Here is a 26,488-nt window from a genome sequence, read left to right as displayed (position 1 = left end):
CTCCCATGAGTGGGGATACGTAACAATTTAATAACTTAAATTGCTAATGGGCTGACTTTTAGTCATAGTATGCAACCTTCCCAAAAGGCAACTTCAGCACACCTGATCCCTACTTGGCCTGGGTCGGTCTGTACTGCCATCCTCACTGGATCTGCCCACAAAGAAACAGTATCATCACAAGACATTGGGGCAGAACACACCAAGATTCTCCTTTGGCTCTCCATGCTGCTTCTTCCTGTTCTCTTGCCCTAAAGTTTGGGGGTACAGCTTCCCTTAGCCCCCGACCTTCCAACACCTCAGATCAGCCCCTCTTCTTGATCGAATTTCTAGATACTTTTCCCTGGCTCTGCTTATTTCCCTGGTGTCCCTCTGCTGGCCTCATACCATCTCTCCCTGCAATCAACGCTTCTGTTTTTCCTGTGGAATTTGGATGCCTTCGAGGCTGGTGACTGAATCATGTTGTTGTTGCTTATATGTTAGTATTCTTGAGACCTGCTCTGTTGATAGATTCTTCTTTGTCTTCAAATAATCTATGAGAAGCTTCACCAAGCCTCCTCTTGTCCTGACATTCCACGGTTTGGAAAACAGTGACACATTTATACTTTATAGAGTATCCGATACTTCATGAACTAGGTCTGCATCTTCATTTGCCCACCCTACTCGCTGGTGGCTAAATTCTTGGCTTCTACCACCGGCTGTTGGCTATTGGTGAAATTATTAAGGCTACTCCACATAATTAAAAGGAAGATTTATTTAGTGGGTAACTTACAAATGAAGGGATAGGTAGGTTGCAGGGTCTGGGGAAGGTGTATCTCAGTCCAGTGGTGTTCTCTGGAGCTCTGCTCGGTCAACCTCCACTGTCCAGGGTCCAGGAACAGAGAGCTGGGCCATCCAGATCTCAGGTCTCCAGGGTCCTCCCTTGTCCCTGCCTTGTAGGCGTGACAGTTGCCGAAGCCTCAATGGGGGTTGGAACTTCCAGATCAAAGCTGGAATGGCTACCCACTACAGTTGGCTGTTCTCATATAGAAACAATGACCGTCATACATTTTGCTTCTCTTTATTGCATGATCATCTCTAGCCGTGTTGCGTATACACTGCCTAATTCACAAAAGGTATCAGGATGAAAAGAATGAAACTTCCCTCCAAGTGTGTATGCATGTACACGTGTGTGCACCCGTATGTGTGTATGAGCGCTGTGTGCAGGAAAATGAAGCATTTGGTGATTGTGCTCATGACATGTCAAAGAACAGCTAAAGATACAGGAAAGGATCCTAGAGGGCCAGAGCCAGGTTCTTCCTGCTGTAGCAAAAGCTGGATAAACCTCAGGAAATTTTAGTTTTTTTCTCAGAGTCTGGGTCTCTGAAGAAGGGGAAGAAAGCCAGTTCAGCACATTCCTGTTTCCTTGAGCTATTTGATACCCTCAGACTTTTTCCGGAGTTATGTCAGACATCGACCATCCATGTGAGTGATGAAGGGTTGGAGCTTCATCACTTTTTGCTGCATCCTCTGAGGCTAAAAACATCTGTGGTTTACTAAGTGACTTTTTTGTGTGACCTTGGAGCTTTTATCCCTGTTCTGGACGCTGCTGATATTCTTTCCTTGTGTCTCTTTCTTTCAGCTCATAGAAAGCTATAAGAACGGAGGCAGCTTGTTAATTCAGGGACCAGACCACTGTTCACTCCTTCACTACGCAGCTAAAACTGGCAACGGGGAGATTGTGAAGTACATCCTTGACCATGGTGAGTAGACAACCTACCAGGGACCACTTCTCCATGAGATTCTAGACAGCATCATCTGTACTGACACTCAACCAGGAGATCTTCACAATGGAATACCAATGGTTTCTCTGACACCCACTGATACATCTAGGCCATCTTAACCAAGCAATTAAAATAAACCATTTTTATATCCAGATTTCAAAAGGGAAGGCTTTGTGGAAGTAATTAATTTAAAAAATTTAAAAAAGCTTTCGAAAATTACTGAATTGCTTGGAGCAGTGGTGAATGCCTTCAACCTCAGCATTCAGGAGGCAGAGTCATGTGGATTACTATGAGTTTGAGGACAGCCTGGTCTACAGAGTGAGTGATAGGCCAGCCAAGGCTACACAGTAAGACCCTGTTTCAAAAATAAATGATTAGATAAAATTTATTAATTTTAATTTTTTAAAAATTTATATCTTTATTTTTATTTTACAAATGTTTTGCTTGTACATGTGTCTGTTTATCACGTGTGTGCCTGGGCCCTCTGGAAGTCAGAAGAAGGCACTGGAACAGGAGTTACAGGCAGTTGTGAACCACTGGGTGGATGCTGGGATTTGAACCTTGGTCCTCTGCAAGGGCAGCCAGTGCTCTTAACCACTGAGCCATCTCTCTAGCCCCTGACTTTAATTATTTAATTAATTAAAATATTTATTATCAAAATAAAGCCTGGCATAGTTGTCTTTATTTTGCAGAACTTTGTATAAATTAACTGTTTGGGCTCAGCGGGGCCATCTATATTTGTGGTTGATCCTTCTGCAGATTCCTATGTTTGGTCCATCCCATTTTTCTAGTGTCTTAGTTTTTGTTGTTTGGCTCTCCTTTGTCTTTTCTCCCAACTCACACTTCATTCTCCAGAAAAATTCATGCTTCCATGTCCCGTGTGGCTGCCCGGGCCTCACTGCCTAGAGTGTGTCCTAACTGGTGCCATGTCCCTTGTGGCTGCCCGAGCCTCACCTTCCAGACGGTGCACTAACTGGCCTTCCAGCTTTGTCTTAGATCATTCCGAAGATGGAGAGCTGATGGCTTAACATCTGCCTCTAGAGCCCAGTGGAAGTATAATTACACATAAGGAACAGAAACCACTCAGCTTCGCGTGTTTATGATGTGACTAGAAATAGAGAAGAGCAGGGGGCTGGGGTAGAAGGAAAAATATGCCTCTCTTGGAGGCATTTCAGGGTAAATAAGTGAGAGTCTGTCTGTGAGACCCGGGTCCACAGAAAGCCTAGGCAACTTTCTTGGAGCATTGATGCTGAGCCTGCTTCCTTTGCACACCCACCAAGCCATCTCTCCAGCCTTTCAAGCTTACTTCCTCTGCACAGGCATGCAGGCTGCAGACAGTGAGTAGATTAACGAGTACTCACATCCCTTTGCTCTCCTTTTATGCATCTGGGGACATTTGCATTTTTCCACTCATTCTTTCCCTTCTTCCTTTATTCTTTCAACAAATTCTTGTGGAATCCCTGCTATAGGCTGACACCCTCAAATATGCACTCAACAGAAAATACATTCAATATTTGCAAGCAATAGCAGGCTGAAAAAAAACCCTACAATTAGTGTACAAATCAATTCATCACAGTTGAATGTGGATGTTTTAGGTCCTGCTATAAAGCCACACACAGATAACACAGCTACCATTTTTCAACCTCATATAATATGCCAGATGCCTGTATGGAGCACACCACATAATTTAATCTTTGAAGGACCTTGTAAGGTAGATATTAGGCTGTCAATCACTTGAGACTCCTTCCTTCGTCTTTCTCACTGTGAAGAGTTTGCTTCAACTCTTGGCCAGAATTATGGTTAAAAGGATGGAAGGAAGGGCTGTGAAGGTAGAAAGGAGGGTGCTGGAGAATGGCTTTCCCCAGTAGACCAGGTAGTTCCACTCCCACCTGTCCTAGAAAGATGAACTGTGGTTCTTAAGTTGGTTGTAGGCATCATTCATTCTGCTCCCCTATCATCCACCTGCTACACTTTAGGGAAAGACTTGCAAATGAAATCGTGGCATGATTTCTGCTGCACACATATGCCACAGGTTTATTCTGTTTTACATGGTGATTTCTCAAAAAGACTGATGAGGAGCAGAAGCAAATTTTGGAATATTGCACATGGACACCAATTAAAGCCACACTCAGCTATGGGACTTTTTCCTTAAAAAAAAAAAGTCCTCAGGATTTGTACAAAGTTCTGAAGGTGGCTGTCTGATTTGAGGCAGAATCTTTCTAAGCAGTCCTGACTACCCTGGAATTCTCTGGACAGACTGGCCTCAAACTTGTAGCAGTCTTCCCTCTTCTGTTTTCCAAGTACTGGGATTAGGGGTGTTGTCTATCACTTCCAGCTAACCTGTGCATTTTCAAATCATACACTACTTTTGCAGAACCATTTACCTCTCTGAAATGATGGGGAGCCCTCTTATGTACAGTATTCTTGAGGTCTGGGAGAGATAAATGGAAAGCATTGCCCTGGGCATGCTTCGTCCTCAGTACTTCATGAACTTTTTGCAGACTAACACAATCTCTTCTGACTCGGTAGTACTGGAGAATAACAGAAATGTTTCTGTATGCTGAAAATGTCTTGACATTCATGTACATGTGTGTATTAGCTTGGCTCAAGTCTCTTCCATGGCTTCAGATAATAGAAGTCCCACAGGTTTTTCAATATGGGGAATCCCACCAGGGATGACCACTCAGACATAATTTAGAGCCAACTGAAAGTCTTTATTCCAGCTAGCTGGGACTACACCCAGGTATTTGGGACCTAAGTGTAGCCCCAAACATTTGGACCAATGGGACTTTTAAAGGCAAAGACCACATCTTAGCAACTGCAGCAAGAGGTTTGTACAGGCAAGCAGTTTAACAGAAGCTGAGAAGTTAGCTGGGACATCTTGGCCTCAGGTCCTAGAATAGAGCTGAGTAATTTTCCACGAGATTCTCCATCAAGGAGATCAAATTCTAATTAAATCTGAAATGGCCTCAGCAAGAACGCAAGATGGAGGGATCTGCACAGCTTGTTTGCCCTGTCCTCTGACTGTACTCAGCCTTTGCTGACAGTGGTTATTAGGTATTGCTGGGCCCTTTTCAAGGTACCTAAGTCGTATTCTGCATGGTCCCTTGAGTCGGTTCTCAGCTCACAGCATCCTTCTTGCCCTGAGCATCACTGTGCTTTGTCCCTTTGTCCGCCTAAGTTGGGTGCTTAGGGAGAGGACAGTGATCCACAATCAGGAGGACACCTTCTGATCCAGAGTCCCCAGAGATGAGTTGTCTCAAGCACCAGCCATACCATTTCCTTCAAAGGGCTCTTTTAAGATGGCTGTGGGGTATGGGCTGTGACTGGGATGTGTCCTGAGAAAGCCATAGGAGGCACCTTCCTCTGGACTTCTCTCAGACATGCAAAACACTGCTTTCTTTTATAGGAAAAAAAAAAAAAGCTGGAATCTGGGCATTTTGAGGCCTGAAAAGCCAATGGGAGGAGGAAGAGAGGAAACAATTCCAGAGACAGGGCAGAGGCTGTGGATCCAGGGACTCCAGCAGGGACTCTCAGTGGTTCCTACCTTTCAGCTCCTTTCAACCATCATTTTTACTGGCCGCATCCCCCTAGTTCGCCCCTCCAAGACTTTTGTGTGGTTTTCTCCCTTTGCTACCCAGAGCATTTTGCTCTTTTGTCTTTCTTCTCCCGGAGCCCACCCCGCTGCCCCCTACTGTTTCCTCAGATAGAAACTGCACTCATGCATTTCCTACTTATTTCAATGGGTTATTTTGCCTTCTCTCTTTTTCTGACCCCAGTCTTTCTTTTCTGTTTCTTTTTTAAACCCCCAGTTTTTTTCTGCCTCTGGTCCCAGAGAGAAAGGACTACCATCCCGCTGAGACAGGATGACAGTGCTGTTAGCATTCCCAGTGCCAGCTCGATCCACATCTGTGCAGCCTTTGTCCTGTGGCAGGGGAGGATTTGGAATGGTCTGCTGGCAGCGTCGGGGAGACTGATGGGAAAAGAGGTCTTGGGAGGGAGTCTGGGGCAATGGAAGGAACAGCAGAGAGGATTTGGAGGCATTGGTAGGAGGCAAATTAAAGAATGCACGTTATAAAAGGCCCATCATCTAGAATGCATATGCAGTGCAGACGATGAAGTCACTTGAGCAGGAACTGGAGTGGCCACGTAAGAGCTCACAGATGCAGTGCTGGGCAGTAGAACTTCAGAAAGTTCCAGTCCTTACCACAACATTCACATTCTCACACTGAAAGATTTGTGACATTTTGCTGCATTCTACGCTTCCCTAGATTTTAGTCTGAATTGTACCAGTGATGGGTTGAATATACAGTGTTCTTCACAGGCTCATGCATTTTTTCACCTGTGTGAACACGTGGTCTGCAGCTGGTGCTGGTGTTTTGAGCAACTGTTAACCTTAGGAGGTTGAAGAGGTGAGGCTTGACGGTGAAAGGTCAGCCTTGTTCCAGCCAGAGCTCTCTGCTTTCCGGCTGGTTCTATGGAATACACACCTGCCACAGGCTTCCATCACCCTGGACCATGTTACTCCCACCACTGTGCCTTCCCCGCCATTATGGTCTGTTCTCTCTGAAATGTGAGCCCATACATTGGTCCTCTCCTCCTTTGCTTCTGCTATGTATTTTTGCCACAGAGACATGAAAAGAAACTAACGCTGTTCCTCAATTTTCAGACATTTCCCTGTATCCTGCAGCTTTTTGAATCCATGTTTCAGCTATGGGTCTTTCTCAGAAGGAAATAGAAAAACACCTAAAAATGATATTTTGGTTTCAGATGCTTTTGAAAATTTTATATAATTATTGACTCATTGTTGTTAAAATGTATTGTTCTAGATGTTAAATGTAAATTATTACAATTCTACACAGTAAACTCTCTTATCTCCATTGGACAGGGAGTTAAAACTGAGGCACAATGAGGTACCCAAACTCATGCATATGTATGATATAGTTTCTGCTCCCCTTATTCAAGGGGATATGAACACAGGCATGGGTAAGAAGCCACAAGACATGGCAGCTGCATACTAGTGTCCTCTGTTAAGTTCCAGTGAGAACATGCATAGGATTCTGGGAGAAAGGTGAAGATTTCATAGAGAAATTTGCACCCTAGTCCTTCAATAAAGACTTCAAAACACTTACTTTCTCGTGCAGGATAGCTGTGTGTGAGAGTAAACCCTCGAGATGCAAGGATTCTGTATTAAGTACTTTTCTGTTGCTGTGATAAAAACCTTGACCAAGGCAAAGAATTTTGAGGCTTACAGTTTTAGGTTGAAGTCCATCAGAGGTGAAATGAAGCAACATGCAGAAGCCATGGCGGCTGGTAGAAGGAGCTGAGAGCTCATGTCTTCAACTGCAGGCATGGAGCAGAGAAGACAAACTGGAAGTGGCAGACGCTTTTTAAATCTCCAAGTCTGCCCTCAGTGACTTCTTCCAGTAAATCTGTACCACCTGAACCTACCCAAACATCACCACCAACTGGGGACCAGGTGCTCAAATGCTTGAGACTATGGGGGGCATTCCCATTCACACCACCCCAGAGTCCTTCTGTTTAGGGGAAGAATTGTGAATTGTCTGCTGACAGTTCCATGTTCTTATTTCAAATTCTATGGGGAAAAGAGTACAGCATGCATAATGGGGATATTCATCTATCTATCTATCTATCTATCTATCTATCTATCTATCTATCTATCTATCTATCTATCTGCCTACCTACCTACCTACCTATATATCCCAAGTCCAACTCTAAACCATTGACACATGTTAGAAAAACACAGTTCTGTTGACTCTTTATCGTCTTTCTTTTTTCCTTTATTAGTGAGACTCAGATCAATGAAAAATATTAGGTGCTATATTTTAAAATTCATTTTATCTTTTAAAAGAATTTGATGTGGGTTTTGTTGATTATTTTGATCTTTTTAGCTACCCATTCTCCAAGCTGCACACTGAGGTTTCTAAATAGATCAGCACCGTGTTAAATAAAGCATATCTCCCCATAGATCAGCACAGTACAAACCAAGAAGGAATGGTGACTTGAATTCAGATGCATTTGGCATCAAGTCTTCTGGAGTCTTTGCCATGCGAACATAATCCTTAGGGCAATGGTTCTCAACTGTATGACACTTTCATACAGTTCCTCACGTCACAATGACCCACAATGATAAAATTACTTCGTCACTACTTCCTAACTGTAATTTTGCTATTGCTAGGAATCATAATGTAAATATCTGATAGGCAGGATATCTGATATGGGATCTCCGAAGGGGTTGTGACCCACAGGTTGAGAAGCACTGCTTTAAGAGCTGGTTCTGAAAATGACAAGTAAATGTGCCAGCACTCTTTTTTCCCCTCTCATACATTACATCCTGACTGCATATTTCCCTCCCTCCACTCCCTCTGCCCCCCAACCTCCCCTGTCCCCCAGATCCACTCCTCCTCCATTTCCCTTTTTAAAAAAAGCAGCCCTCCCAGAGATATCAACTGAATATGATATAACAAATTACAATAAGACTAGGCACAAACCCTCATATCAAGGCTGGGTGAGGCAACCCAGTAGGAGGGAAAAGGTCCCAAGGCCAGGGCCTGCTCTCTTCAACATAGCTCCCTCCTCCCACCTGGAGTGATCTGGCTACTGCCCTTCCCTCTCCTTCACTGGCTATTTGCTTGCCAGTGTTGGAAAAGTTCTTTAATCATTCAGCTGTCTATTTGATGGAGGATCGGGGGCATTAGGTTAATTGTATCAATCATTTTCGAGTCATTCATTGAAGTGGAGTCCCTTTAGATAGGATTTAAGAGCACACGTGCCAGCTTCCAGCATTGGTGGCTTTTCCTCTTACCTCTGCCAGCTGCAGCGGATTGAAGGAACAGCTGAGGAACCCTGAGTAGCCAGAGGCATACCCAAATCAGACTGGGTAAGCATTGTGGCATAACTCAGGGCTCTAGTTGTGGTGCTCCTGGTCAGCACTGTGAGGAACAAAGTCTTTTTTCCTTTTCTTCATCTTTACATTGTCAAACCGTTACTGTCTTAGCCCAATCAAAATGCTGCAAGAACTCCTTACCAGCACAGAGCCTTAGACCCAGCAAGTCTTGAGACTCACTGAAGATCCTTAGGATCCTGAAGATCAGGAAAGAGTAACGGAGAAGATGCTGTAAGGCCTTTGTTGCCATAGTCACTGTGCAGAGAGCAGCAGTGATTGGAATACAGCTGCCAGGTGAAGCTGTCCTGCTGTGTTCCTGGAATATCTCTCTAAGTAAATGGCTTAAAAGGCTCTCTGAAGATAGCAGAGTCTCTTTAGGTGGAACTTCAGGTGCCATGATCCTCTTGCTCCTGACCCTGTTGAGGCTCTTTTCTCAGAAACTGAACAGTTGAACAAGCCTGGAGTGTGTGGATCTCTAGAATTTGAGTCAACAAGTGGCTTAAAATCAAGAGGGAGTTAGTGGCCCTTTGATGTCACCTTCCTTCACCGATGTCACAGTGTTTTGACTTAATATGGTCAGCTACCATGTGCCCAAAAGCACTACAGTTGTTACTCTACATTTTATGAAGTACTTATGGCGTACCAGGCACTGTTGCTAAACAGATTGTATTGACTCAGGGAAACTCAAGGTGGAAGGTAAATGTTACCATTAATTGATCCATAGAATTATTGATATAAAATTTATATCAATAAAGTGATTCTTACATTTCAGAGATTTAGAATAATTCACTTAAGGAAGCAAGACATATATTTGAAAAGCAAATATGTACTATAGGGTGGAACCTGTGAGCATCATTGGATTTAGAGAAGGGTTAGATTTCTTTTGTCAGATGTCTTTTTGGAGGACCTTGCCACAGTTGGGCTTTGAGGAAGGTTTCAGTGTTAGGTACAGGGTCAGGAGAGGGAAGGCTATCATGGATAGGGAGACTGGGAGACAGGCTGTTAGAGTGGGGGAAAGCTTGAGAAATACATAGTGAGGTAGGCCATCACTAGTTTAGCTTAGGTGAAAAGGTGGAACCTTACCAACACATTAAGGAGAGGGAGTTCCATGAGGAAGGCCTTGAGCATCATCTGAACACTTGAGAGTAAGTACTGGATGGGATGTATGGAAACTTAGTGATATGTAACAGTCTCTTTAGCAATGGTTTCTGCATGCTAGCTGCATTTCACACAAAGATTCAAGGTGACTTAGCTCTTGGATGACCAGGATGACCATCTCCCTGCTAATGGCAATCGTGGTTAGAAACGTGCACCCTCTTCATTTCCTTCCACATTATACATAACGAATAATTTTCAGGGATAATGCTCTCCACCAACATAGGTCACAAATCACAAGGATCATGTCTCTAAAGAGTAAACTGTTCAGTGCCAGAGCCATGTTTGGCACTCTGAAGCAGGTTTATTTATCAATTCAGTCAAACATTTAAGCATTTGCTTGGGACCAGATTCTATGCTCAGTACCAAAGGAAGACACAGTGGTGGAAAAAGCATAGGACAAAACTCTCAGAGGTTTATTAGAGTCCCAAGGGACAGAAATACAACTAAGCTGGTGACATGAAAATAGTTTGACAAGTGTCATGTTGAATAATGTGACCAGCAGTCTCTACTTGGCTAGGATAGGTGATAATTTATAGTACTTAAGTATGACAAATAGGACCGACACCAAAAGGGTAGGTGTCATGTAAGTAGGGAGTAGAGTCAGCTCAGAGGGAGCTCTATGGAAGAAATGTGTCTAGCTGATGCCTTCAGAGTAGACAGGGTGAGGAATTTCATGGAAGGAAGAAGTGATCAGGAGATAGAACGGTGAAAATCCCCAACAATGTTTCTAGAAGAAATTAATTAATTAGTAAGCAGACATTGAGAAAGAGAAAGGCCAACTCATTGTATGTTTATATCCTAACACTTGGAAGAAATATCACACAATGGTGCATCTATAATAATCTGACATGTATGCATGGCAGTTATTCCATTTTGAAAATGAAAAATTTCAAAAAGTGGACTTTTATCCTATCTCCAAAGCACGTCTATTAGATGATGTATGTGTGTCTTTACTTTTTTCATTGTACTATAGAAGGCCCATTTCTGTAGCTGGAGAATGAAAAAGACCCAAAGCCCATTCAGCTGGCCCTTTCTGTCTACTGAGACAATTATTTTTCAGTTATTCTATTCCAAATTAATTTCATTTTTTCAACTTCATTGAGAAATAATCTCCCTTTTCAGTGTGTGTGTGTGTGTGTGTGTGTGTGTGTGTGTGTGTGTGTATCTGTCATGTGCATGGTGGATCCACATATGCATGTGGGTGCAGTCACTCATCTGGACAGAAGAGGAAGATGTCAGGTGTCTTTCCCTATAGCTCTCTGTATTGTTTCCTTGAGGCAGGGTCTCTCACTGAACTTGGCTGTGCTGGCTGGCCATGGAGGTCCTGGAATCTACTTTTCTCTACCCACCTATGCTGAGGTTACAGGCACACAGGGCCATGCCCAGCTTTATAAAAATTTGAGTGCTGGAGGTGTGAACTCAGGTCCTCCTGTTTTCATTAGCAGGTGTTCTCATCCACTGTGCCATCTCTGTGCGTGTTGACTGGTGGAGTTTGGGAAACTGGTGATAGAGAATCCTCTTACCCCCACTTTGTCTTATTATTAACCTTGTCACCAAATTTATCTCTTCAGTTCACCTTTCTTCATCATTTAAATTATTCACCAATAGATTTTCTGTCAACAGTTAGTCTTATAATATATTTTTGAACATCTTGCTTTTTTTGTCGCTGTTGTTTAGGACCTGCAGAATTATTGGATATGGCAGATAGTGAAACGTGAGTATTGCCTTTCATTATATAATCTGAACAGTTGTATTCAAAGCATATCTAGTCTATGAGGCATATCAGTTTTAATTTTATTGATTAAACACCCACTTTAAACTGTATTAATGATTGTGCAGAGGTAATCTGCTTCGTAAAACATCACAACAAAACCCAATAATTTGTATTGTGATGATTATATACATAGTCAATGCTATCATTATCATTACCTATCATCCTACCAACAAGATACTTTTAAACTGGTACTTGGACTGCTGACAATAAATAAATACATGTATAGTTATCTCCACCATATGCAACATTTTTTCTCATCTGGGATTTGTGAGAAAATGATGAATCCATGCCTTAAGACATCTGCTGCATGTAATGGCACAACTTCTGTTAGTCAGTCTGTGATGGAACAAGTTGTACACCACCCCTGGAGAACTGGAAACGTAGTTACTCAAACAATTATAATTCTGGGATGGTCCCTACACTGAAAATGTTTGTTTTCATCTTTCTTATTCTTCTGGCATACAAATAGCTACTTTTTCACTAACAGGAATAAGAAAAAGATGAATAGTTAACTCGGAAAACCATATGGGGACCACCGGGGAGTTTCAAAGAGATCAAACAAAGGATAAAGATGAGCGAGCGGGTTTAGAGAGGAATGAGCTAGTGATCAGGGGGTAGACATGGGAATGGATGGATGGAGTAGAGGGCAAGTGAGAAGGGATAGAACTATGAGCTGCTGGTCACAGAAACGAGCCACTGATCCTTAGAGATGGCATGTCAGCATGGTTGTAAGTGGGGCCACCATTCATCCTGGTTTGGCTTCTTTTTGGTGACATTTGACTTTTCATGAAACATGTTGGCATTAAGCATCTTTATACCTTGGGACTCAGAATGGCAGTACCTCCTTCACCTAGTCCACCTAACAGACAGATGGGGGCCTGTCTGCTCCCCCCTCCCCCAACACACACACTGAGGGCTGGTCTCAGGCATGTTGTCTACTTGGGAGGATTTGGGCCTGTGAATTCTGCTGGAGTCTTCTAGAGCCTCTCAGATATCCTTCCACTTGATAGATGTAAGCCAATATTGGCTGGTTAGCAAGGGAAGAAGTCAGCCTGGCTCTTCAAAGTTGAATTCTCAGGATAGACTCATAAAGGTCAGAATGGCTTCTACCATATTGAAAGGGCAGGACTGTGTGAGCTCCATGGAGCTCAATTCATGCTCTGCCTTAAGAGTTTGGACAGATCTGCACCATTTTACTCAGTATCTTTGAGTGTGTCCTAAATCCAATAGTTGTAGTTATTTTAAAAAATTATCACCAAGCCACATCCAGTTTAGACAAGTGGTTAAAATTATATATTAGGTCTGTTAATGAGTAACTTGAGGAATTTGCAGACACCCCAAGCCACCTCCCTAGCATGCATGTATTCTGCTGGCTTAGGCCTCACCTTTCACCATGGAGGAGGCTAAAGAGCACACAGTGTCAGCAACTGGGCTGGATAAGCCCCTCCACCCTTCTGCTGCCTCCATCACCTCATCTGTCTCCAACCCTTGCCTGGTTTCTTAATCTTTGATTTAGGGGTGAGACCGCGCTGCACAAGGCCGCCTGCCAACGGAACCGGGCTGTGTGCCAGCTTCTGGTGGACGCAGGAGCATCGCTGAGACAGACAGACTCCAAGGTAACAGGATGAGTGAGTGCAAGCATCCTCCCACTGTGAGAGATTGCAGGCACTGTGGCCTCCACTTGTGCCCATAGCACAGGCATCCTTTCTGTGCTCATGGAAGGGCCTGGAGCTTTGGAAAAAGGAGGAAAAAATAGAGTGCTTCATTTAGAGAAACTGCAGTTTAAATGTAGAAGCACAAAGGGAGGGTGTACATTTGCCTGGGTACTTTATAAACCTCTATACATGGGACTCGCGGTGTTCTCATGAAACACCAGCAGGCAAGGAGTGGGGAAGTGAGACTCACGGCCAGAGGATAGGGATGAGGTGGAGTGCATGTCCTAGCCTGCCTACTAGGAAGTATGTTTAGGGTTCCTCTTCAGCACCAAATCTAATCTAGTTTAAAGTCTATGATTTGTGTTGCTCCATGCATGAGTACCAAAGGTGATTGCCTGCTGACTGACTCCCCAGGTGGTGGGACTTCACTTTGAGATGGTAACAGTTGTAACCTTGGTATATCCACACCACTCTGTATCTATCTATTTAATTTTAAGTGCATGTGTATATGTTTATGTGTGTGAATATATGGATACGCACCATGTGTTCTAGAGTCTATTGAGGCCCAAAGAGGTGTCAGATTCTCTGGAACTGGAGTTCCAGATGGTTGTGATTCTCCCAAATGGGTGCTGGGAATTGAACCTGGAGTCTCTGCAAGAGTACTAAGTACTCTTAGGTGCTGAGCCATCTTTCCAACCCCAGTTACCTTTAATTTTTCAAAGTCTTTCTATGTGTTTTTTTTTTTTTACATTATTCCCTAAATGTCAACCATAGAAATTAGCATGAAAAACACTATTATTGACAGACATGGGAGCAGAAAGCCAGAAGAAGAATAGCTGTAGCACTATTAACTCTGTTGACTTGTAGCCTGATACTGTCTGAGCCACTCAGCCCTCCTCATCTGGGACAGAATATCCCACCACCTCAGTAGGACATGTGACAACAAAGAGTAACAGAGTTAACTGTCCTGTATCATTTTAATAGCCCAGATTTTCGCCTGACAGTGATACTTATGTCAATGAGGCTTGAGTCATGGTTACATTCTTAGGTTAGGTTCTAAATCTGCAGAATATGTAAACATATTAAAATGGTCTTGAGGCCAGAGGTTGTTGGTAGAGTGTGTAAGCCATCTTGATCAGCAAGTGGTCATAGGTGGAGGGAGGGCACCAGGAAGAGTCTTAGGAGAGACAGATCTGGTGCCATCCTCAGAAGATTCAATTCCCAGAGAACCACCAAGAGACAGTTGATGAATGGAGTATGGGGGTCTTGTAACTCAGGGGAGTTGACCAAGGGCAGAGACAGAAACAGGACCAGAGACAGACAGACAGGCAGGCAGGCAGGCAGACAGACAGACAGACAGACAGACACACACACACACACACACACACACACACACACACACACACAGAGGAGGGAGAAAGAGAGAGGGAGGAGAAGAGAGAGAGAGAGACAGAAAGAAACAGAGAGACAGAGACAGAGAGAGACAGAGGGGGGAGGGAGGAGGGAGGAGGGGGAGGGAGTGAGAATGTCAATCATAGGAGTCCATCTTCTGTTCTGATAGGCACTTGGAGTTTTGAAGGACTTTGAGCAGACAGTAAAGAAAGGACTATCATTAACTGTATCTCTGTGTTTCAAAGAGAAATTTTAAAGTGTGGGTGAGGCTTTCATTATATAGGAACAGGTTTTGAGCCAGTATCTGTAGCTGTGGCGCATACACATAGAACTTGGAAGCCTGATCATTAGCGTCGTAAACTCCATTACATTTGGTTAAATGATCAAAATCTACATATGTACAGTTTGGGCCCTGGGCCTTTCTTAAAAGACAGTAAACCCTATGACGTAAGTTGCCTTATGAACGGACCTCTCATTCACTTCTGAGCCAGTTGCATGACATGGAGTTCCCTGGCACCCTTTGGCACCCCTGCTCTCTAGGAGCCTCAGCTTCTCCCTGGGTTTACCAAACACACCAGATCTTGGTATCTAGATAATCTGTTACCTGTTTAGCTAAGCAGACAACACATTTCAAATGACAGATAAATGCTTCGTGTAGCATCCTTCCCAGATGAAGTTTCACTGAAATATTTCAGTGTTTCACTGGATCCAGAAATTCATACTTTGTAGGCAGGAGTAGTGTAGGCCATATTGGGAGAACTGGCTTGGTGAAGGCAATTCAGACCACAGTATGGTTGCTGCCCACTTGTCACACAAAGACTGGTCCTGTACACCATTTAGATACCAAAAACAAAGGGAAGAGACATAAGAAACAGAGAAACAAACTGAAACTCATGATGTCTCCAAGTTTCTTAGATAAATGGACTCAAGGTATTTGAGACTTCTTCCTATTTTGAAGAAGTATGTAAGTGCATTCTTTTTTTTTTCAAAATATAAATAACTCTAATTTTTATGATCATACACAGAAAACTAAAAGTACAGAAAAGCACAAGTCACTTGAAATCCTCTCCCTTAGGCCAAAATATGATTAAAATTTAATCTCTATTTACATGTAGGTATGTCTGCTTGGATCTTATGTTTAAACTCAGTTGGAGTCATACCAGACATGCTACTGAACATCCTAACTTTTCATTCAAAAGTATGTTCTATAGATCTTACCACATAGTAATATAGCTGTGCTTCATTCCTTTTTCAGAATCCTTTAATCTTACCATTTCTGTAACACGGTGCTAGATCAAAGCTGAACATACCTGTGAATGCAACTTCTCTTGGAATTTTTAGTATAGAAGCAATATCCCTGGAGATTTTTCTTAGCAAAGAACTCACTACCGGTCCACTCAAGTCCACTTCACCCCACTTTCTTATATTTGGAAGGTGGGGATGTCAACTTCATCATTATCAAAGTGAAGGCAAGATGGTCTACTATAGTTGTGTAAACATGTTATAGAAACTTTAAGCTAACGATTTAGTACTAGGTGTAAACTAAATGAGTGAACTTTTAGGAGGATGGGTGTTGAAACCAGCCAAGGAAGTACCTTCTAGCTGATGTGTGAGTTAGCGCTCTTCCTTTCAGCCTCTGCTACTTAGTTCCCAGTGTTTAGTGAAAAGGAACCCTGAATTATTTCCATCCTAAAACAGAGTCCCCATTTCATTCAGCATTTTCCCTGTCTCCTTCTGAAAAGCACTTGGCTTTCAAACTCACGGCACACAGTTTCTCCCCACCGTCTTGGGGAGACTCCATGACTTCCTGTTCTACTGAGATGCATCCTCTGCCACCATCCTTTCATTTACCAACACACATTTATATGACCCTGATTACAGAAGCAAATAGATGTGAAAGCATCTTGTAAACTCTGAAACATCAGCCACGGAAGGATTCTCATCGTTGGCTAGCCCATGTCTCTTATATATGGATATCATCTCACTCCAACTATTTTTTTCTGTTATCTACAGGGAAAGACACCCCAAGAACGAGCACAGCAGGCTGGGGACCCAGATTTGGCTGCTTATCTAGAAAGCCGACAGAACTATAAGATCATTGGCCATGAGGACTTGGAGACTGCTGTTTGACCCTGGTTGACAGGCAAAAAGAACTCAAGCAAGGGTATCATCTATGCCCTCCTGGCCACTGGGCAGCTCCCCTGGAAGAAGCTAATGGAATCCGTATCCGCCTCTCTCCTGCAAGGATCTATCTGAGACCACACTACCAGGTTTTAAGGGCTACCGGGATGTACAACAGGACATGATAGCCCATTGAGAAAGAGGCAGGCTACCTGGAGATTTGTGGAGTACACGTTCCACAAAATTTGATCCTTATTGCTTCCAGCAAGTAGCATGAACTTCTGTGTTCACCTGTCTAATTTATTTTAAAGATGCCGAGGATGTTCACATAAATGGCACTGCTCCCTCCTCCCTCTCTGCGTTCATCTTTCCCCTGTACCACAGGATTCTACTGTAATCCCCCATCCATTTAGAAAATATACTATCTCTTCTCTTTACTTTCAGTCTTCCAACCACAAGGTTGTCTGAAGGTCTCTGAAACCCTCCTGGATGTCTTGCAGAAATATATCTGTAAAACCACTTCCATTTGCAGACTAAATATACCAAGACTAGTTAGTGGCTTTGCATGCCCCCTCCCTGTCTGGTTTCATCACATAGGAGCTGGGAAGTGCCATGGGGGTAATGTGAACTTGTGTGCTCTGTCTCTGAGGTATGGTGAAGTAGCATGGGAGCTGTGTGTGCTTGAAGGACTTCCAAGAGGTTACCCAGGGGTCAGTGCAGGCAGCTGTGCTGTTGGTGGTAGGAAGGACTGTTTCAGCTTGGGCTGTTTGTACAGCTCAGTACTGCCTATGTGAGGCCATCTTTGCCTTTTGCTGTGGTAGAGATGAGTCAAGGAGTCAATGGAAGCCCATAGCTAGTTTACAGAGCCATGTGATTCTAAGTGCTGTTTCAGTGACAGGGTTGGACCTGTCTAGGACAGTAGTATAGGAAACGGAGCATTCAAATCCTAAGCTTTGTAAATTGATACTAGAAAGTGGTCTGATTGACTTGAAAAAAAATAGCAAAAATAAAAGTAGCAATGTGTGTTACAACAATATACTCCAGCAGGAAAGCAGCCTCAGCATTTTGGGCTGAGGCTCACTACTACAGGCTCATGGATACAGTGGGGAAAGGGGGTTCACATTTGTTTCTCTAAGAGTTCAGTTTTCATGATGTCAAGGAAGGCTTGAGCCAGGGACAAAGCCTCATTTCACCAGTTCCATGGCCAGACTCTCAGGATGCCTGGCCCTTCCTAGTCTGTGCTTCACCTATGATTTTTTTTAGGATCTGAGATCATGTCTGATGACCCTATTTTCCACATGTTTAGGGGGTCTATTAAGTTCTTTTCCCAGCTTTATTTTCTCCTGTCACAAACTTCTTAATATAAACCACTGTGACAGAAACGCTTTATGAAATTGTTACTTCTGTTCATGCCGTGGATCTGGAGGAATCAGGTAATAAAGAGGAGAAAAAAAAAAAAGCAAAACAATTTCTATTCAAACTTCTCCTTGACTTAGGTGTGGGTCACAAATACAAGTGGTGTATGTGAAGGCTTTTCTTTCTGCTTCCTTCTATTTTTCCCTTGAACACAGGAAAATGTTCCTCTGTGTTTCTGCATGTGACCTTTAATCTCACAGTCCAATGGGGACAGTTCATTTATCAGAATCACATGTCATCATTTTGAAAGGACGGATATGATGTACCATATTAAGTGTAAGCAAGCTTTGGGTAGGTGGGGATTCCATTACCAGAGACTCCCTACAGTCATTTCAGGATCAGACTTGGCATTGTTTCTAGCTGGGGGAAAGTGGGTTGGCTAAGAGTAATATGTTTCTAGTCATCCATCTCAGAACTGCAACTCTCTCTTGGATTTTACAGGGAGGGAAAGCAGAGGGTCTGGACGAGATTGTTTCCAGGAGCTGAAGTCACTGAGTTTCTGTTAGGAGTTTTTTAGTTGTTGGGGCTGTCAAGGAAATATTGTGATGACAAATATAATCCCTAGGATGGACTGGAACCTGGCTTTGAATGGAACCTTCCATCTCTGAGATTGAGCCAAACCCTTGGCCAAGCAGTTGGTTATCCAGCTGGCCACTGCTGAGATGCAGGACTATATTTTCATCAACCACCATCTCACATTTCTGTGAGAATGCTTCAAAACAGCCCAGAGAAAATTTAGGATAGAGGTGGTTATGGGCCAGTTCCCAATAACTTCAAGACACAAATAAGTCCCTGGCGTGAAAGTAGATGCAGTATTGACTACTGTAAGGCTGTAAGGGTCCTGGTACATGTAGAAATTGCCCCCCCTCCAAGAAAAGAAAAAAATAGATTCTGCATTATAGTTGAGGAACAATATACATGATCTGTCTCTGGAAAAACAACACCTCTAAAACTTGGGATTTCAAAAACAATGTGAACCGAGAAGCTACAGATTTCATGATTTCAACATTAAGTCTACCTCCCGTAGGATTTTTTTTTTAATTGTTTGTTGTGTGTGATAGTTCTGAGCATTAGAAAGCTGAAGCTCTGTGGTCCAGGAGTTCCTGCCTCTGCTTAAGTATATAGTGTCACATTTAGTAAGCCAACAGGAGGCACAGAAGAAAATGGTACAATCCTGGCCCTGCAACCTTTCTCAGACATAAAAATGTGTACCTGCAGAAAAAAAAATCTTTATGCATCCTGCTGGGGCTATGTTACAAGGAAGAGCAAGCCTAGCTGATTCTCCTGTATCCAGTCTCTTGTGCTGTAGAACAGTCTTCTATGGAATTCCTCTTTAAATTGGGCTGGTAGAAGTATGAAAAATGAAGTGTTATTAAAAGACAGAGCTCTGGAGCTGTAAAGGTAATCATTTTTGTAACCTTGTAATACACAGACCATGAAACATTAGCCCAAGCCCTTGTCCCTACCACATTCACTAGTGCAACAGAGACCAGCAGAGGATTCCTTAGCCTAGAATGCTAAACAGGGTGACTGGGGATTTTTGCCTGGAGATTTCTGGTCACCTCCATAGAGGTGATGATTGAAACCCAGTGGGAGTTCTAAAACAGAATTCAACTGCTGTGAAATTAGTAAGAAATGGTGGGAGGCCCCTGTGCCCTGCTGCTTCCTGTCCTCCCAGAAGCTACCCAGTCAGATTTGTCTGGGTACTGAGATGCTCAACAGGGCGTTTCTTTCTACTGGGACCTAGTAGAGATTCCTTTGCCTAATAGATCTCTGAAATGTATTTGATAGAGTCCCTAGGATATTTATGTCTAAGAAAATGAGAGGTGGTGGTTTCATTTAATCACATGGCAATTATATGAACATACATTTTAGTTATGGAAGTAGCACATGCATTGAATAAAAGTTCTAACTCCATGGGAAGTACCACATGCAGCAGAAAGGCATCCTCTGTGCTGGTGTGTCTCAGTACCCAGCAAGAAACACTGTCAATGTGGACAAACATGATTGCTTGTATGTTATGTCAGAAATATATTGCTCATATACACACATCCCTGTACATGTACACACATATCCATCCATCCACAAATAGAAATGTATTTATTTGTATACATATGGACATATATGCCATATACATATATTACATATGTTTAGAAGAAAAGACATTTTAAAAGCATGCAAACCGTCTTTATGTGTATAGTTAACACTACTAGGTGATGATCAGTACAGTAACAGAATTTTCATCTAATTGTTATTTCATCCATCGCTGCCCTTACTTCTATCCCTGCATCACTGTAGCTGCACACAGCATTGGTGATTGTCAGAATCATAAATTCCATGACCAATGAGTCTTCTGATTATTTATATGTTGCCTTCCATGATGCATGAAACCAACATTAGCCCTGTGGCTTGTCTGCTTTTGGAAATCAAGGGAGTAAAGGAGAATTCTTTCTTCTCTGATCCCCTCCCTGCTTAAGCTGAGTTGATAAGATCAACACCCAGACTTTCTGATGCTGTTTAACTAGGGCAAGCTATTGTCAGGAAGGGGTAGATACTTGGGTGTGGTCTGGGGGTTGGAGCAGCTTGTCTTCCAGTAGGAGAAGCTAATTAAATCATTGAGCACAGCATGGTGTTTTATTCAGTTATGCTCTTGAAAAGTAAAAATAGATCTTTGTTAAAATGGCTCATCATAACCACCAACTAAGACTGCTAATTGTTCTATGCAACTAAATTATGTACGTGTTAGGAAAAGAAAGACCATGTATTAAATTAGCTATCTGAACACACTGTAATATGTATTTAGTATAAATTCCCTTCTGCCCACATCTCAAAAACACTGCCTTTCAATCTCTTGGTGCTTCTCAGCACTGAGCTCCACAATCAGCAGATACAATGTTCTTTTTCTATGCTCCAGCCATCGCCCATTTTCTGTCCCCCGGTTCTCTGGCTGTGCCAACATTTCTGGCACTATTGTCTATCACTTTGTTTCAGAGCTGCCTAAATTTTCCCCAGATGTTGTGATTGAAATATATCAACATAAAATTTCCCTCTGGGGCATGTTGCCCAAAGGAACGTATATGCCTAGTGACCTCAGCCGTCTTATAGAATTATGACAAGTTGATTCTTAGAAGCAGTCTTTGAGGTTTAGTTTATTTTTTGTTCTAGTCACTTGAGAGGTCACAATTATAGATATTTCTTCCATTTCAAATGGTGTAAGTGACATGTACTTTTAACATCACCCAAAGAACAAGATGATATATGGGTTATACTCTTGAGGGCTGTTTTTTTTGTTGTTGTTTTTGTTTTTGTTTTTTAGGCTGTTAATGCAGCTTAATGAGAAACCTAAAAACAGAAATAAGCAAAGGTACCACACTGGATAATCGACTCACCCAGAACATTGAAATTCATTATTCTGGTCCCAAAGAGGAAACAGAATAATCATAAAGCTATTAAAACAATTACTTGACAGTAGAAATTTAGATATTGGTTGATGTGTTCCTCCAGGAAGTAATATATACACACACACTCAATCAGCCTCATCCAATAATATATTCAAAAACCCATTGTATTTGCAAGTATTTCAACATTTCTTTCAAAATATCTATCACTCACTGTGATACAGACACCTCAGTAAGAATATGATTGCAAAGGATATGAAGCTATCTATGATTGCAAAGGATAAATGATTTCAAGGAAGTGGCAGACAAGGAACCAGAGACAAGCTTGAGTAGTTGACGTTATGTAAATTGCATATGTTTGGACTTGAGGGAACCTCAGCATGCCCTGAAAGTTCAGCAGGATCTTTGTTATTTTTATTACTCTTTGGCTAGCACATTTTAGTTCTGTGCAAGCAAATGCAATAGTATTATTTTGTATTTCCATTTCCCTGGAATCTTGGTAATGTTCTTAAAAATATATTTGAAACTTTGGCTTTAAGATGAAACTTAGAAACCCTACTTAAGTAAAGGCTAAGATTTATTTATACCAGCCCTCAAGAGCTGAACCAGGAATAATAAGCAGAATTTTCAGTGGGTTTTGATTAAATATAAAGAAGATGAAGTATGAGTTGCCAAATAGTTCAGTGGGCATCTGTACAGAGTTACAAACTTTCAACATCTGGAAACACTTAAATGAAGGGTATTTGACCATCTTTAGGCATGTCACAAGCAGGGATTTGTGATCTGAAGGGGCTGGAAATTAGATTGTTATTTTCTTTACATCACTTTGAAGATGGCTTTGTCTGATGGCAACATTTGATCTTAAAAATTAATGAGGACCTTGATTTCTTAATTAAAACATTTTATACATGAGGAACTTTAAAACCTTGGAGGGGATGGTCTTTAGTTCTCATTTTTAAAAAAATTAAAAATTAAAACTAACTGAGCACAGATACAAGAACTCAAAAAAAAAAAGGAGATAAAAATTCAAAATTCTTCTGAAAACATCTTAGGTGTTGATTAATATTTTTGGACATTCTCAAGTAAAGCCTTATTGGAAATCTGCCATTCTTCCAATATAAGAAAGCACTGTGATTTGAGATTCGTAGAGTTAACTGTAACCTAATCAGAAGGGAATTCTGCCCCAGGGACATTTAGGAGCTAAGTAAATGTACATGAAAGGCATCATGGAGAATCCCTTGGCCTCTGGTACCAACCTGGTAATTGCAAGGGAGGAAATACAGAACAAAATGGTGGGACAGGTTTTCTCTCTGCTTCCAGTGTTCCAGTATCTGGAGGCCAATGGTGTCTAAGTTGTCTGCCTTTGGTAGTGCAAACAACTGGGACTCTCTTGTTTCTCAGCTCTTTACTGAGACACACATGTGGTTTACAGTATAAAGTAATTTAAACAACAATTCAAATATTGTTTACTAACAACTTCCATAAGATTTTTTTAAGTCAATGCTTTGATAGTTGATGCATTTTGACACTTCTGAGCTTTGGTATCTAATACAATTCTATGAGGAAGATAATGCAGGTAAGATGTTCTAAACTAGGTTCCAGCATAGTAATCCACCTGCACACAGTGACAGGGTTCCCACCAGATAAGGGATCTGTTGAACTTACATACCAACATACCCTAAATAGATGCTTTTTAAGAAAATAGTTTTGCACCATTGCCTTCAGTGGAGTTTTACATCTGTTGTTCAGATTTCCGTGATACAAAGGTTTGTCCATTGAAAAAGAAAAAATTCTACCTAAGATTCTACAGCCAAGTTGAATAGAACCAAGAAAGATCTTGAAATTAGAATTCTAGAGTTTTTGTTATCAAGAGGCATGCAAATGTGGACATATTTCAAACATAAAAGATTTGGAAACTGTGGTAAACCATGCAAAGAAGCTAGAGGTGAGGGTTGATGACTTATTGATTTGTGATTCTCATTCTCTCTGTCTTTACTATTTCTGTCTCTGTCTCTGTGTGTGTGTGCCTGTGTGTAAATGAAAGTGCTATTTTACCTCCTTTGAAGGCTGATATTGTTTCAGAATGCTGTACCAAAAGGTGTTGAAATGGCTCTATCATTCAAGGCATAATTGATCTGTTTATGGGAGGGTGTAGGTGCAAAATTCATCCTACACAACCACATCTATAGACATTCTGACACATATGGGAAACTATGCTGTGCTTGAACTGGAAAGAATAGATAATGTTCTCCCATTCTGATCTCATATTCTCCAAGGATTGCCTATGGGCAGACTGGTGAATTTGTAGTAGGGTATTTGATCCAAAAAAAAAAAGGCAATGTTAGGTTAGGGGAAAAAAATGTCCAAAGGAGACTAGTTGCTTGGTGATATCAGATCCAAGTTCTAAGGGACAAACATTGTGTAGACTCTAAACCAAGTACAGAACAGATCAAAAAAGGCATGAAGCACTGGTAGCTGTATGATGTAAGGCTTTTCATTTCTAAACATTGCATCTAGAAAAATCAGTTGGGCTTCCTCGAGAAACAATGTGTTTTTCAACTGTTTCTTCTAGTACTTATGTGAAGACTAAAAGTCAGCTTAGGGATCATAGGAAAGTCAATTCTTAATTGTGAGGGAACTTGGAGAAAAAGAACATGTAATATTTCCCAGGCTTAGTTTCTGTTATTTTAGGCTGAAGTAAAACTTAGAGCCCATTTGCTCCAAGGTTCCTGACAATTAGATGGCAACTTCTTAGGGGAATCAAAGGCATTATTGAAAAATATGACAGATATAGCCCAAATCCATTAGAAGCAGAAATTTTGTGACTTTAAATATTTGTACAATCTCTCTCTCTCTCTCTCTCTCTCTCTCTCTCTCTCTCTCTCTCTCTCTCTCTCTCTCTCTCACACACACACACACACACACACACACACATATATGTGTACACACACACATATATGTTTGTATATATGTTTTTTTTTCTCCTTGCCCTTTTATTTGGGACTGGGGCTTTGAGAAAGGGCTGAAGATGCCTGTGTGTTTCTGGCCATAAAGAGACAGGGAAGCTTTTCTATACCTCTCTGTGACCAAATAAGACATATACTCACATCAATAGGCTAGTATTTCCATACTGTTTTTATTGAAGGAGATTATAGTCTTGATTGACCATCTTCCCTTTGCCCATAAAGTTAATGCCTGAGTCCTAGCTTCCGGGTTTTCTGGCTGGGGTAGGGTGGGATGTCAGTGCTCAGATAATTAGGGGATGTATAGTATCCAGAGTTCTCTGAAGGAGCTTATACAACCCCATTCTCTCTTCTCTCCTGCCCCACTCCTTGTCCTTGGGAAGGAAAAACAAGAGCAGAGTTATAAGAAGAGACAAAAATAATTTTGAAACAGATTCCCAGGTATAGCACAATAAGATGACGCTGGTATTAGTACAGGCTCTCCTGGCAACTCACAGGTAACATACATACTCAACAAATATTATCCTCATGAAAACCAGTGTAGAAACAAACTTGTACAGAGTGGCTTCAAGGAGTCTTAGCTGGGAGTTTCAGTTCATGCAACTCAGTAGAATTGAATTGAATGTGGCATTTAGTGAGGAAATGGGGAAAGCTAATGGAAGATCTTTGTAGTAGAACTCCCAAAGGAATGGATATTGTTTAAGACTTGACTTCAACTGCCCATAGTTTAGACTCCTTCACAGATGTGTGTTGGCCCATAATAAAAGTTGAGAAGAAAGAGATCAGCCTGAAGAATTTCATCCACAAACTTAAATGTACTTTCATCTTAACTACTCAGATAGTAGACCTTGTTATTTGGGGATATAAACCTAGCCTTTTTCTCTTAAAAATGAAAGATATGAGCTGTTTACAAGTAATCTCCTCTTAAATGAAAGCAAAACAAAATTGCAAAACCCAAAGATATGACAGCCCTACATTGACTTGGTCTTTTGTTTAAACTCATGAGCAATTTTCACAAATGTATTCTTCACATTTATAGTGTTTAAAACATTTTATCATCTGATACATGCTGTACCTTGTATAATGCATCCACTTGCCTCCTACCTTTGGGTTTTATTAGTTACCAGTGACATTTTTCCTTCCCCACCCTGCCCCCACACTTCTCACTTGTTGGACTGAGGCATTAACCCATGCACATATCTGCCCCCACACTTCTCACTGGTTTGACTGAGGCATTAACCCATGCACATATATGCTGAATTTGTGGTGCAGCTAGGGTTGCTGACATCCTGATTGTGAGTTGGGGAAGAGTGAGCTTCCGCCCCAGGGAATGAATCTAGGGGCTTTTAAAAGCCAAATGTTACAATGAAGTAGGATATTCTGAGAACCATTTATTGAAAAGATAGGGTCCAAATCAGCTACATATTTGTTAGCTCAGCTGTATTTTTCAAATTGCCGATGGTTAAGTGGACAACCAGGAGTGCTCTGTGGCCCAAGGCTGTTTGAAAGTGAGGAAGTGATTCTGTGAAGCATTAAGTGGCTAATATTGCCAGCAGAGTGGAAGTGTTTGATGGAACTTGATTTTCTGGAGTGACAAGGCTCCTTGGGCATGCTGAGGAGCATCCTGGCTGTGGGTGGGTCACTCACAGAGGCTACATGTATTATGAAGAGTTGCAATCATGTTATAAAGGGCTCGTTCATGCTTTCTGATTCCGTCTGATTACATCCCAGAGCCATGCCACTGCGAAGCTGGCAGCTGCAGGGTGGGATCCCCCCGGTAGTAGCAGCTATGGCAGTAGAGGAGGAAATTTTATTTCCAGGTCAAGTGGGATCCAGATACTATGAAGTGGAGGGAGGGTGGGAGGGAAGGGTGGGTTGGGGAGAGGGAAGAATGGAGTTTTTTTGTAATAAAGTCATAAAGTATTTTTCCCTAATTTTCTCGCA

The 26,488-nt window shown here is 41.9% G+C and overlaps 1 protein-coding gene across 1 annotated transcript in view; it reads left to right on the top strand.

Annotated features, from left to right (window-relative positions):
- Window positions 1–19,007, top strand: part of Dgki (diacylglycerol kinase iota) — a 391,316-nt gene extending 372,309 nt beyond the window's left edge. Inside the window, exons 26-29 of the mRNA XM_059257016.1 lie at window positions 1,619–1,739; window positions 11,503–11,539; window positions 13,116–13,215; window positions 16,660–19,007. Coding sequence (XP_059112999.1) covers window positions 1,619–1,739; window positions 11,503–11,539; window positions 13,116–13,215; window positions 16,660–16,776 — 375 coding nt within the window. The 3' untranslated portion in view covers window positions 16,777–19,007. The remainder of the gene's footprint in view (window positions 1–1,618; window positions 1,740–11,502; window positions 11,540–13,115; window positions 13,216–16,659) is intronic.
- Window positions 19,008–26,488: the final 7,481 nt, after the last annotated feature.

This window comes from Peromyscus eremicus, chromosome 3 (assembly GCF_949786415.1).
Source record: "Peromyscus eremicus chromosome 3, PerEre_H2_v1, whole genome shotgun sequence".
Taxonomy (NCBI): Eukaryota; Metazoa; Chordata; class Mammalia; order Rodentia; family Cricetidae; genus Peromyscus; species Peromyscus eremicus.
Note: the sequence above shows the minus strand (reverse complement) of the source record. Positions and strands in the feature narration are given on the sequence as shown.